General features: G+C 48.7%; 1 protein-coding gene across 1 annotated transcript in view; it reads left to right on the top strand.

Moving 5' to 3' along the window:
* The window catches only part of zfat (zinc finger and AT hook domain containing), a 48,460-nt gene that overhangs the window by 21,784 nt on the left and 13,208 nt on the right, over positions 1-13,468 (top strand). The window contains exons 12-17 of the mRNA XM_083643046.1: positions 273-421; positions 1,340-2,423; positions 3,441-3,567; positions 3,732-3,967; positions 5,271-5,352; positions 5,975-6,094. Coding sequence (XP_083499172.1) covers positions 273-421; positions 1,340-2,423; positions 3,441-3,567; positions 3,732-3,967; positions 5,271-5,352; positions 5,975-6,094 — 1,798 coding nt within the window. The remainder of the gene's footprint in view (positions 1-272; positions 422-1,339; positions 2,424-3,440; positions 3,568-3,731; positions 3,968-5,270; positions 5,353-5,974; positions 6,095-13,468) is intronic.

Below are 13,468 nucleotides of genomic sequence, written 5' to 3'. Positions count from 1 at the left end.
TACATATGGTAATTAAACATTAAAACACAATAAAAAAAAATACCATTAAAACACCCGCGGCTTATAGTCCGGTGCGGCTTATATAAGAAAAAAATAGTCAACTTTGCAGGTGCGGCTTATACACCGGTGCGGCTTATAGTCCGGAATTTACGGTAATACTATTAAATTAGTATTAGTAGTAGCTTTGGTATTATTTGCATAATTGTTGTTATTATACAGATCTTCAGCCATACTGTGTTTCTGCTTGTGGTTCTGTCTGTCTGGTTGTACAGGTCCATACAGAGCGGGTCCATCTGAAGGTGAAGCAGCATTGCAGTTTCTGTCAAAAGAAATACTCTGATGTGAAGAACTTGCTAAAACACATGGAGCAACGGCATAACCTGAATGACCCTGCTGTCCACCAGAGCTACCAACAACTCAGGTTGCATCTTTACCTCTATCTATGTATCTATCTGTCTATCTATTTGTCTTTCTTTTTGAGCAGGGTACAGGATCTTTCCACTTAAATAATATCAGTCTCCTGGCCAGGAGAGAGCAGAAGACCAACATGCTAATTTCCCACCTACTAAGATGGACATCCAAAGGTGCCAAACCAAACAGTGCAATGAATGGAGACGGAACATAATTTCAGATTTGATTAAATTAGTGAAGGTTTCCTCTGATAGAAGCAGAGGATTGAGTCTCCAAGGGCGATAACTGGATTGTGTATTGGGAATATGCATTGTCATAGTTAATGGACCATGCTCTGAAATAACTATAGTTCCATAATCACACTTGGTTGTAAGGGGAAGGAGTCTTTTCTCCAGGAGATAATTGTCTATACGAGAATAAGTCTTATGTACTGGGGAGAAAAAATAATATCCTCTGGAAGTGCGATTACGAAACCGCCACACATCAGTCACGCCATATGATTTAAGAAAAAGCCGGATTGAACATGCTGACTTAGACAGGGAAGTATTTTTTTGCAAACTACGGTCTAAGACGGGGGAGAGAACACAGTTCATAGGATAAGGTTGTGCGATGTCATGTTTGATAAGTGGGAAAAATGATTGGAGAAGAACATACTGGGTTATCCCAGTTTGGTGCATACAAATTGGCTAACATGAACGGAAATGCATAAAGTTGTCCCACCACAATAACGTAGCGTCCTGTGGTGTCAGCTTCTACACTTGGTTGTCATTGTAAATGGTGTATTTTTGTCAATTAGTATTGCTGTCCCTCTAGCCTTTGAGTGGAAATTGGAGTGATATATCTGTCCTGCCCATCCCCCTCTCAGTCTAAAAGGGGTCTATCTAATTGTCTTTCTAATCTGTCTAATCTGTCTGTCTATCCCGTCTAGGTTAAAGACTCGTCAGGGCCAGAGGCAGCTCCTGTACCACTGTCCCACCTGCAACCGTCGCTTTAAGAACCAGTTGGAGCGGGAGCGCCACCTGTTGGTCCACGGGCCTCTGCGGCCCTTCGCCTGCCTGCTCTGCGACCACGCCGCCACCAAGATGGCCGCCCTCGCCGCCCACGTCAGAAAGCACCTCTTCCTGTACGTGTGCTGCAGGTGCAGAGGGAGGTTTGTCAGCTCTCAGAGGCTGAAGAGTCACCTCAAAGAGTCTCACCCCGACCTGGACCAAGAGCAGGCCTTCACCGACTGCATCAACAACAGCTACTACCTGATACAGCCTGAGGGAGACGGGTGGAGAGAGGGGCAGGAAAACGGGAGAGATGAAGAGATGCGAGAGGAAGAGCGGTGCATACTCTTGGAGAGGAGGGAAGAGGATAGGCGAGAGGAGGAGGGGCAAGATGAGAAGAGGAGGGAGGAGGATGGAAAAAATGGCATCCGAGGAAAGGAGTGGAGAGATGGGGAGGACGAGAGGCTGAAAGCAGGAGCGAGGGAAGAGAGAACGCAAGAGGAGGCGGACGAACGAGCTAACTGTCAGGATGAGAGGACAGAGGATGAGAGGACAGAAGAAGAGCAGAGGATAGAAGGAGAGACAGGGGAAAAGGCAGAGTTAGAAAATGGCTGTTCAGAGCCTGCTTCCATAGAAACCACCACTCCCAGACAGGAGGGAGAATGTATGAAGGCTGCTGATTGGTCAGAGGCAACAGCTGGGGAAAGGTCACAGGACAGCACAGCGGTCACATGCACCCCTGAATCAGAAGAGAACACACACACATCATTATCATCGGAGAACACACACACTGCTGCATTCGACAACACATACAGAACTCAAGACAACACACACACGCCTTTATCACAAAACACACACCCAGCTGATGAGAATATGCATGCAGCTGAAAACACACACACATCGTCATCATCAGAAAATACAGAGACACCTGACTTGGAGAACACACACACATGTCCGTCATCAGACAATACACAAGCACAAGCATCTCCGGTGGAAGACAGCCCAACTCCACATTCTGACAAGGTAAGTACCGGTAAATGCAGGCATTAATTGCCAGCTGTTTCTGTGTGTCGCATAATTTATTATTTCTTTTTAGAGATGCATAAAACTGTCAGCACCTTTCCTTTGGTTTCTGGTGTTTTAAATTGGTGTTGGGGGAAATTCTCTCATACTAATTACCATAATTTAGTGTGGTTGGTCCAATATTTTATGCTAGTATCTATTGATATTTGGCAATCCCTGATTTATTTCATTTGATTCAATTATTTTATCTGTTTATTCATTTAATGCATTCAGTCATTTTGGTAATTCTGTGTATATATGCAGTAAGTCATGATTTTGAATTACAGTACAAATTATTCATTTATATGTCAGACATAAATTGCTTTCCTTAGAGGAATTTTCCTCTTAAGCTCAAGATTCTACATAATGTTTCCTTGGTTTAATTTCTCCTTCACTTCCAAAAAAGCTGTTATCCTTAGTGTTGTATAGCATTGTTTTAAATTAGGCAAAACTTGCAATTATATAATTTGACTATTGCAGTTGTATGTACCACCAGGTATTTTGGTGCAATACCTGTAATACCTGTGTTTTTCTTATAATCTCTCTCTCTATATCTTTATTTATATATTCTGTATGATGTCTGTTGTACTATGGACCCCCCTGAGCTGTGTCCCGATTCCGAATAAAGTTTTGAATTGAATTGAATTGTTACTTTAGATACGAGCTTCTACTAAATGCCTAAATTGTAATTAACCTCTCCTATTTCGGCTACTACCACTATACTTTCGGCTCAAGCAGGCTGCATGCATCACCCAGGTGGGCGCTACCCATTGGTGGTGGATGAGTTGAGTTCCCTCCTCCCGCCCCCTGATATGTGTGCTTTGAGTATCTAGAAAAGCGCTATATAAATCCAATCAATTATATTTAATCTTTTTTTAAGGTTCTTGTGGTATGGGCCCTGCTTTAACGACTCCGAGCAGCCTGGCTCCTTGTCTTCTGTTCCCAGCAGTCTGACCCCTCAATGTTTTCTGCTCCCAGGTGTCGGAGGCGGTCCACCAGACTGCGTTCCAGCAGGTGGTGTCATCTCTTCAGAAGACTCGGCTCAATATGGAAACTTTCCAACGACTCAGAAAGATCTATGGAGACCTGGAGTGTCAATACTGTGGTGAGACGATAACGCACCCATGAGTAGGCTGGTCCTTCTCTGTTCTGTTCTATTTTGCTGTTTTTTTCTTGTTGTTTGTCTATCAACCTTGAGTCTAAACATATTTACTGTCAATGGTCTAAACATGTTCTGCTGCTTTTAACCAAGTCTTCTGTGCTCCACAGGCAAACTGTTCTGGTACAAAGTCCATTACAACCTCCACGTGCGCACACACACCAAGGAGCATGTGCATTACTGCTCACAGTGTAGCTACTCTTCCATCACTAAAAGCTGTTTAAAACGCCATCTGGTCCAGAAGCACAGTGGCTTGCTGCTGCCTTGCCCCAATCCCCACTGTAAATACACAACTCCTGATAAATACAAGCTACAAGCCCATCTGAGGACACTACACCAGGAACAGGTAACCAGCCTTAACCACTCCACACCACCAGCATCTTCAATTCTGCTCAAGTTAATGGTCAAGTTAGTAATAAAGATGAAAATTATAACTCATGGTGCAGTCGTAATGTTGTAGAACTTTAATACTCTAACTGCAGTTAACCCCTAGGCCCAGGAAAAATCTGCCATTATACATGAATCTCTATGTCGGTTGTGAAAAATGACACTTATTTTTTCTTGGAGAGATCTACAGAGGTCTTAATGTGTCTGTTGGTTTCTCTTGGAGAGATCTACAGAGGTCTTAATGTGTATGGTTTCTCTTGGAGAGATCTACAAAGGTCTTAATGTGTCTGTGGTTTCTCTTGGAGAGATCTACAGAGGTCTTAATGTGTATGGGTTCTCTTGGAGAGATCTACAAAGGTCTTAATGTGTCTGTGGTTTCTCTTTGAGAGATCTACAGAGGTCTTAATGTGTATGGTTTCTCTTGGAGAGATCTACAGAGGTCTTAATGTGTCTGTTGGTTTCTCTTGGAGAGATCTACAGAGGTCTTAATGTGTATGGTTTCTCTTGGAGAGATCTACAGAGGTCTTAATGTGTATGTGGTTTCTCTTGGAGAGATCTACAGAGGTCTTAATGTGTCTGTGGTTTCTCTTGGAGAGATCTACAGAGGTCTTAATGTGTCTGTTGGTTTCTCTTTGAGAGATCTACAGAGGTCTTAATGTGTATGGTTTCTCTTGGAGAGATCTACAGAGCTCTTAATGTGTATGGTTTCTCTTGGAGAGATCTACAGAGGTCTTAATGTGTCTGTTGGTTTCTCTTTGAGAGATCTACAGAGGTCTTAATGTGTATGGTTTCTCTTGGAGAGATCTACAGAGGTCTTAATGTGTCTGTTGGTTTCTCTTTGAGAGATCTACAGAGGTCTTAATGTGTATGGTTTCTCTTGGAGAGATCTACAGAGGTCTTAATGTGTATGTGGTTTCTCTTGGAGAGATCTACAGAGGTCTTAATATGTATGGTTTCTCTTGGAGAGATCTACAGAGGTCTGTCTGTTGGTTTCTCTTGGAGAGATCTACAAAGGTCTTAATGTGTATGGTTTCTCTTGGAGAGCTGTACAGAGGTCTTAATGGGTCTGTGGTTTCTCTTGGAGAGATCTGCAGAGGTCTTAGTGTGTCTGTTGGTTTCTCTTGGAGAGATCTGCAGAGGTCTTAGTGTGTCTGTTGGTTTCTCTTGGAGAGCTCTACAGATGTAGGTCTTAATGTGTCTGTTGGTTTCTCTTGGAGAGTTCGACAGATGTAGGTCTTAATGTGTGTTGCTGCTGTTTACAGGGGAAGAATGTAGCCTGTCCTGTCTGCCATCAGAGCTATCCAGAGCACAGACTGAAAAACCACATCAAAACATCCCACCCTGGTAAAGAACACACAAATATACAGTATACAGACATCGACGAACACACCTTCACACACACGCACACACACACACACACACACACACACACACACACACACACACACACACACACACACACACACACACACACACACACACACACACACACACACACACACACGTTCATGATTTCACACCTGCCTGTACAGTTTGATGGAGGAAAATCAGTGTTGAGTGTTAGCAGACCTTTCTCGGCTGTGGGCTGAAGCAACCTCAGCACTAAGGCCTTCTCACACAGCCAGAAACTGACATGTTTGGCATTTTCACATTTCAGCGGCAGCCATTTTAGCTCCATGATTGTTGCTAGGTAACTGGCAATTGGATGTCTTCTCATATTAAGACTGTTTGGTATCTCAATAGGATGATATGGGTGGCATGGTTACATATAGTAGAGCCTGGCCAAACTTTTTGTTTATAGCTCTGGGATTATTTGTTTTGATTGTAGAAGCCAAGTTGAACTATTGACAATCAAGTGTTAGTAAAGGTGACAGGTAATTTTTCTATGTATGTGTGTATGTGTGTGTGTGTGTGTGTGTGTGTGTGTGCGCACGCACGTGCGTGCGTGTGCATACGTTTTATACAGACACAGGTTCCTTGCAGGGTAAAGGACTGATGGTGAAGCGTGCAGAGAAATGCCCCTACTGTGACTCTTACTTCCTAAAGAACAGCAGTGACCTTCAGCAACACATCTGGGCCCACCAAGGTACACACACACACACACACACACACACACACACACACACACACACACACACACACACACACACACAGACACACCAAAATAGCCTGATATTGCTGTTCGACATATTTCAGACTACACCAAATACATAAAAAAGGTGTGTAGGTAATGTATGGTGTGAAGGTATTTATTAGTTTATCTATTATTTATTCTATGTAATCTCCTTTTGATAACTAATGTAATAACTAATATTTTTTCACTTCCATTCACTGAGCCTCCCCTGAAATGGCTTGGAGCGCCCTGGGCGACCAAAAAAACAAAACAAACAAACATGGAAAAAATATTTTCTTTAACTCATTGAGTGCCAGCCACTTTTGGAGAACGGACGCTCCCAGTGCCAGAGTTTCAGAGCGTTTTCAGTGATTTCTCGAGGCCCACAGAATATTGTGTGATATTACTATGTAAACACCGAACACGCACAAAGAACGATGAGACTCTATTGTATCAGCAGCAAAAAAAAGTTTATTGATATCATTTTCCGTTCTTTAGTTATCAGCCGGAGAAGATAGGTCAAAAACAGAAAAAATTGGCGTTTCCATCTAGAAGCTGAGATATTGAGCCTTTTGTGAAATATAGCATTTCAAGCAAATCACTGACTCTGAAGCTAATATTTTCTGATCTGAAACATCTGAACAGTAATTTCCTTCAATATAACAGCACCCCCACCCCCCTCTACTGCAAACTCCTCCTCCGTGGGTGTGTCTCTGGTGGCTCTGCTCGTCCTGAGTGCTGCGTGTGTCAGGCGAGTCTCTGCTGCCTGGATGGCGGCCGCTCGTCGGGGGTGTCTGGATCGGGCTCGCTCGTTTCTGGGGTTTCGGTTGTGAGCTGGGATGAAGCTGCGTCCGATTCTGGGCTTTCTGGGCTTTCTGCTGCGCGTTTCAAAGCGCGCTGCACCCAGAGTCTATTTTCGGAGCCCCCCACCGTTGTGCGCCGGCTCCCAGCGCGACAGCAAAAAGCCAAACGATTCTCATGAGAATGGTTTCATCACGGCTTTTTCTGCTGTTTTTCCTCGCCTTTCTCTAATCTGGAGAGCACTGTCGCCACCTAATGGGTCCGTAAAATAGCTTTTACACATTCAACATGCACCATACTTTCACAGGAGATGGATCTGGCTTTGATCCACGTCCCACCGTCAAAAAACGCAATTGACGAACATACTCGTCCTTGGCACTCTACGTTACTAAACCAATTGACGAACATACTCGTCCTTGGCACTCAATGAGTTAAACCCGCATTTTTTATGTTTTGGTCCGGCATGGGTCGATTTCCGGTTTTACCGGTTCGGTTCGGTGTACGAGCCCAAACCGGTTCTATTTCATCCCTGCTGACCGCCAGAGGCGGTGCTTAAGCACTGAATATTCCCCTTCGCGCATGCGCAGTTCGAGTATGTATACCAACAATGTCACCTGTGACCCCCTGGATGACCGGACAGAGGTTATATCTTCCGGTGTCATCAGGGATCATTTCCTTTTCAACTTCTCGCGCGCAGAGTGCTTTTGAAAGCATTACGAGATACTTCATATTAAACGTACATTCCGTTGCTAGTAGTTCCGCGGCCGTTGTTGGTCGGAGCAGCGAACGTTCGCCCTCCAGGAGCTGCGACGGAAATCTCTTCCTCGTATGAGAGGAGTTATTTTTTGTGCAGGTGGACGCTGCGGCGTTCTTTCGCCGGTAAGGCAGTGTTTTCCACTTCCCTCTCCGGACAAGGTGAGGTGACTTCATAATTGTTTGCAAAGCTGTATCTTCAATGATACCTACTGCTGCAGACTTGCCGGTGAGTGTTGCGTTGCGCAGCCTCCTCCCGGCATTACAAGTGTGGTTTGTTTAAAAAAGAGTAACGTTATCTGTTACTGATGTTTGCCGGAGGGTTGCGTTAGCACTTCCCGGTTGTTATTGGTTATCGTTATTGTTATGTAACTTGAATAAACCTCTGTTGGGGAAGGCTGCGTGCGCGCTCCCTCTTCCCAGCATATGGCCTCATTTTGTTCATTAACGTTATAGCTTCAGCGCTATGATGAGTGTTTTTTCGTTGTAAGAGTGGTTAAAAAAAAAAAGAAAAAAAAAAGAAAAGAAAAAAGAAATAGCCTCTGCTGGTGTAGGCAGCGTACGCGCTCCCTCCCCCCAGTATATGGTCTCATTCTGTTCACTAACGTTATAGCGTCAGCGCTGTGAGTAGTGTTTTCATTTTGGATGAGTTTAGATGTTGTTTTGTTTGACTAACCACTGCTAGTGACAGTAATATTAATTAATATATATATTAATTAATTACATTGTGTGTACCGTATATATATATACTGTGTATGAGTAAGCCTCTGCTGCCTGCTGGTATAGGCAGCGTACGCGCTCCCTCCCCCCAGCATACAGCATCTACAGTAGGGACCAGTTGCGTCCGCGCTCTGGGCTAACTGTGAAGGGTGTGCATTAGCCGGTGTGGTGTTGTTCCTAACTGGTGCCACCATGATGGATAATGCACATTATTGCACATCCTGTGAGGCTCCTCTGCAGCCAGAGGATGGCCATGATCTCTGCCCCGCGTGCCTTGGTCCTGTGCACCTGAGGGAGGCACTGTCGGACAATCCATGCATGAACTGCAGCTACATGCCTAGGGCAGTTAGGGCTGTCAGACTGGCAGAGCTGGAACACCCAATGGGCGAAGGTGACATCCCCCCATCGGGCCAAGTGTCTCCGCTCCAACGTAGGAGCTCTAAGCGTCTGGCTGAGGCCGCTGCGGTTGGACCCTCCAAGAAAAAGACGAAGTCTGACCGCAGTGGGCTGTCATCAAAGGTGGATCAGCTGTCCGCTGAGCTGGCCCAGATGAGGTCCATGCTCATGGCTCACCAGCCTGGTGTCCCTTCAGAGGAGGCTGAGGTGCCCACTCCTCCAATGCCGGCGCTTGCCCCAGAGGAGGAGACACTCTCCCTGGCAGCTTCTGCGACTCACTTTCGTGATTATGGGGAAGACTCATTGGATGGGGTCTCCCGGGCCTCAGGGCCGGGCTCCCATTCCTCCGCTCACAGTTCGCTGGCTGAGACGGAGGACCGCCCCATGCGTACGGTCATGCGCAGGGCGCTAGATCACCTACGCATGGATATACCGCAGCAGGTGGAATCGGCTCCCGCAAGCGCCTTCTTCAGGCGCAGGCCAGCCTCCACTGCCTTTGAGGTCCCTCACTCAGTGGACTACATGAGGGAGTTGCAGGCCTGTTGGAGGGACACTGGAGCTTGCTCCCGTCTCTCTGCTGATGGTCGAACCCTGGCAGCCATGCACGACACGGCAAGAGTTGGCCTGGATCACATGCCAGCTATGGAGCCTGCCATCGCATCCCTCATTGTTTCCCCCGATGAGGCTCTGCGAAGGGATGCTAGGTGCCCCCGACCCCAGTGTCGGATGACTGACGACCTTCTCACAAGGGCTTATGGTGCGGGAGCTCGGGCCGGTCGTATAGGCAACTCCCTGTCACACCTCATGCTCGCCCTCTCTGCTTCACTACAGGAGGGCAATGTGAATGCTGACTCCGTGGCCTTCTGTGATGCGTCACTGGAGGCGTTCGGCCTTATGGCCAGGGAAATTGGACGGATGATGTCCGTCCTGGTCCAAACTCGTCGCCAAGTCTGGCTTTCACAGTCTAATTTGACTGAGGCATCGAGGAGGACTCTCCGTAGCCTCCCAGTGGAGCCAGGAGAGATGTTCGGGTCAGCGGCACAGGAAGCGCTGGAACGAACCATCCAGGCTGGGCAGACCAGGCAGCAGCTGGCAGGTCTTCGCCGTATGCCTCCGCCCACCAGGCCCAGGGGCCCCTCGGCTGCTCCCCGAGCCAGCTTTCCACCACCAGCGCACATCAGTAGCCGTCGTGAACCTCAGCAGTACACGCAGAGGCGGGGCCGTGACTTTCGGCCCTCCAATCGGCCTCGGGCCCCGGATCCTGTCCGTCCCCCCTTCAGGGCCCCTAGGGGCCGGGGGGGCGGACATTGAAGCCGCGGGGCCGGCTGTCGGATATTTTATATCAGCAGCTCAGGTACTGGGCTGCTCATGCTTCAGACCCGTGGGTGGTTGCCACCTTAACCCACGGGTACAAGCTTCAATTCCGACGCCGGCCCCCAACATCCAGCCGGGTCAAAATTACCATCATAAACGACCCGGTGAAAGCCATAGCCTTAGACCAGGAGTTGGCTGCCCTCCTGGCCAAGGGCGCCATCGAGGCTGTAGACCCTCTGTCGCACCCCAGGGGGTTCTACTCGACATACTTCCTTCCGTACCTAGACGACTGGCTGGTCTGCGCACCATCCCGAGCTCAAGTGGCCCAAGATACAGGGTGCCTCCTGTCCCACGTGTCCCACCTAGGACTCAAGGTAAATATGGAAAAGAGTTGTCTAGAACCATCTCAGACCACAACCTTCATTGGGTTAGCATTAAACACTGTTACTATGACAGCCTGTCCGTCCCCACACCGTGTGGACGACATCCTACGCCTTCTTCCCTTGTTCCAAAGGGGAAGACTGTTGCCCTATGTCACGTTTCTTCGGCTCTTGGGCAAACTGACATCCATCGCAGCTGTTGTTCCGCTGGGCTTGCTGTCGCTGCGCCCCCTGCAGAGGTGGCTGAACGGCTTCCGCTTGGACGCCAAGCGGCACAGACACAGAAAGGTCAGAGTGGCACAGCAGTGTCTCCTCGCCCTAGCCCCGTGGAGGGACGGGGCCTATATGGCAAGGGGGGTCCCTATGGACTCCATCCCGTCCCGCAGGGAGACTGTCACCACAGATGCCTGCCCCACAGGATGGGGTGCAGTGTGGCAGAGCAGGACGGCTCGCGGGCAGTGGTCTGGGGAAGACCGCGCCGCACACATCAATGTGCTGGAGCTGCGAGCAGCGCACCTAGCTCTCAAGAACTTCCTGCCATACCTGAGAGGCAGGCACGTCCTCATTCGGTCAGACAACACCTCGACCGTCTATCATATAAACCATCAGGGTGGAACCAAGTCTGCACGGCTGCTGCAAGTGTCAAGGGACCTCCTGACATGGGCGGCCCCCCGCCTGATCAGCCTAGGGGCAATATATCTACCGGGAGAGCAGAACCACTTGGCAGACTTCCTCTCCCGTCAAAAGCCTCCATCAGGGGAGTGGTGCCTCAACCCAGAGGTGGTGCACACAGTCTGGAGCCGCTTCGGCAGAGCAGAGGTGGACCTCTTCGCCTCAGAGGTGTCGACTCACTGCCCTCTATGGTTCTCCTTAGCGGAGACAACCAGCCCTCTGGGCCAGGATGCACTGGCTCATCCTTGGCCAGAGGGTCTTCTATATGCCTTCCCACCGCTTCCTCTGATTCGGCTAGTACTTCAGAGAGTTCTTCAGGAGGGGCACAGGATTCTGTTGGTGGCCCCCTTCTGGCCAGGGAGGACATGGTTCCCTTTGCTGCACAGACTCTGTCGCAGCGCTCCATGGCGCCTCCCCGACAGGAGAGATCTCCTGTCCCAACTGGAAGGTCAGATCTGGCATCCCAATCCCCAACGCCTCCAGCTGTGCGTTTGGCTGCTGGAGGGCCCGAACCACTACTCAGCAGCTGTGTAGACCCTGTCAGGCATACTATAATGAATGCAAGGGCGCCATCCACTCGTCTGCAGTACGACAACAGATGGAAGCTGTTTTACAACTGGTGTATGGGTCGGAGCGAGGACCCAGTACATTGTTCTGTGCCTACTGTCCTTGAGTTCCTGCAGTCCCTCCTGGACAAAGGCCGGTCTCCTGCTACTCTGAAGGTGTACGTAGCGGCAATATCGTGTCGACATGCCAGAGTCGACAATGGCACAGTGGGGAGCCACAGTCTGGTGTCCCTCTTCCTGAAGGGGGCTCAGAGGTTGCATCCTCCAAGAGCCCCGAGAATCCCAGCATGGGATCTTCCCCTGGTGCTGGATGCTCTATGCAGGCCTCCCTTTGAGCCCTTGGCACAGGCGGAGCTAAAGTGGGTGTCATGCAAGACTGCATTCCTCCTGGCCATTACCTCAGCAAAGCGGATCAGTGAGCTGCACGCCCTGTCTGTCAGTGTCTCATGTCTGAGGTGGAACTCAGATGGCTCGGGGGTCACTCTGTGGCCAAACACAGCATTCCTCCCTAAGGTGCTGTCGCACTCACACCTCAACCAGCCAATACGGCTTGCACGATTTGACCCCCCACCAGGAGAGAGGGGGGACAAGCGGGAACTGCTGTGCCCAGTGCGGGCCCTAAGAGCCTATATTACAGCTACCATGTGCATTCGACAGTCAGAACAGCTCTTCCTCTGTTATGGTGGCCCTAACAAAGGTTGCGCTCTCTCCAAACAGCGTCTGTCCCACTGGATTGTGGACGCTATCAGCTATGCCTATGGGGCGAGTAACCGCCTCCTGCCATCCGGCGTGAGGGGCCATTCTACCAGGAGTGTCTCCACATCATGGGCTGCCCTGAGAGGGGTATCCCTGGGGGACATATGTGCTGCTGCCTCATGGGCGTCACCAGACACTTTCTCCAGGTTCTACCGGGTGAATGTTGCCACTCCCCATCCACTGGGCGTGGTACTGGTGCCAGAATCCTCTGATTCTACTCATTGAGGTGGGTACTCAGGATTCCTCGTGACTTTGCTGGTATAAGTCATTCAGTGCTTAAGCACCGCCTCTGGCGGTCAGCAGGGATGAAATAGAACGAAAGTTACGTATGTAACTACGGTTCTATGAATCCCGAATGACCGCCAGAGCGCTCTGTCACTCAGAATCCTCATGTGCTCGCGAGAAGTTTCTGTAGGAAATGATCCCTGATGACACCGGAAGATATAACCTCTGTCCGGTCATCCAGGGGGTCACAGGTGACATTGTTGGTATACATACTCGAACTGCGCATGCGCGAAGGGGAATATTCAGTGCTTAAGCACCGCCTCTGGCGGTCATTCGGGATTCATAGAACCGTAGTTACATACGTAACTTTCGTTTGATCACGTGCGAACCGAAAAAACTTTTTTTTTTTTTTGCCAGTCCATTCTGATTGCACTATTGTTCATATTAGCCTCTTCTCAAGTTGCACTAGTAGGCAAAAGTCTTATTTTGTTTATTATGTTGATGTTTGAAGAAAAGTTAAGCTGAATAGTTATGAGAAATAACAGTGTGTTGTTACAGTTAAAAGGTTCTGCTTATTTGTATTCAGTGTTCATGCTGGTTGGCAGCATACCAGCTTAGAGGTGCATTATCGCCACCAACTGCAGCCGCTTTGATACGTTTTTTGGGGGAATATCGAACCGGTTTCAAAATGTTCAAACCGACCCATGCCTATTACACAGGTGTCCTGCTTCTTTTTATTCAGTGGCATTGCTGGTTGACAATAC

The sequence above is a fragment of the Poromitra crassiceps genome (genome assembly GCF_964638095.1).
Source record: "Poromitra crassiceps genome assembly, chromosome: 1".
Classification (NCBI taxonomy): Eukaryota; Metazoa; Chordata; class Actinopteri; order Beryciformes; family Melamphaidae; genus Poromitra; species Poromitra crassiceps.
This window is presented reverse-complemented; position numbering and strand designations above follow the sequence as displayed.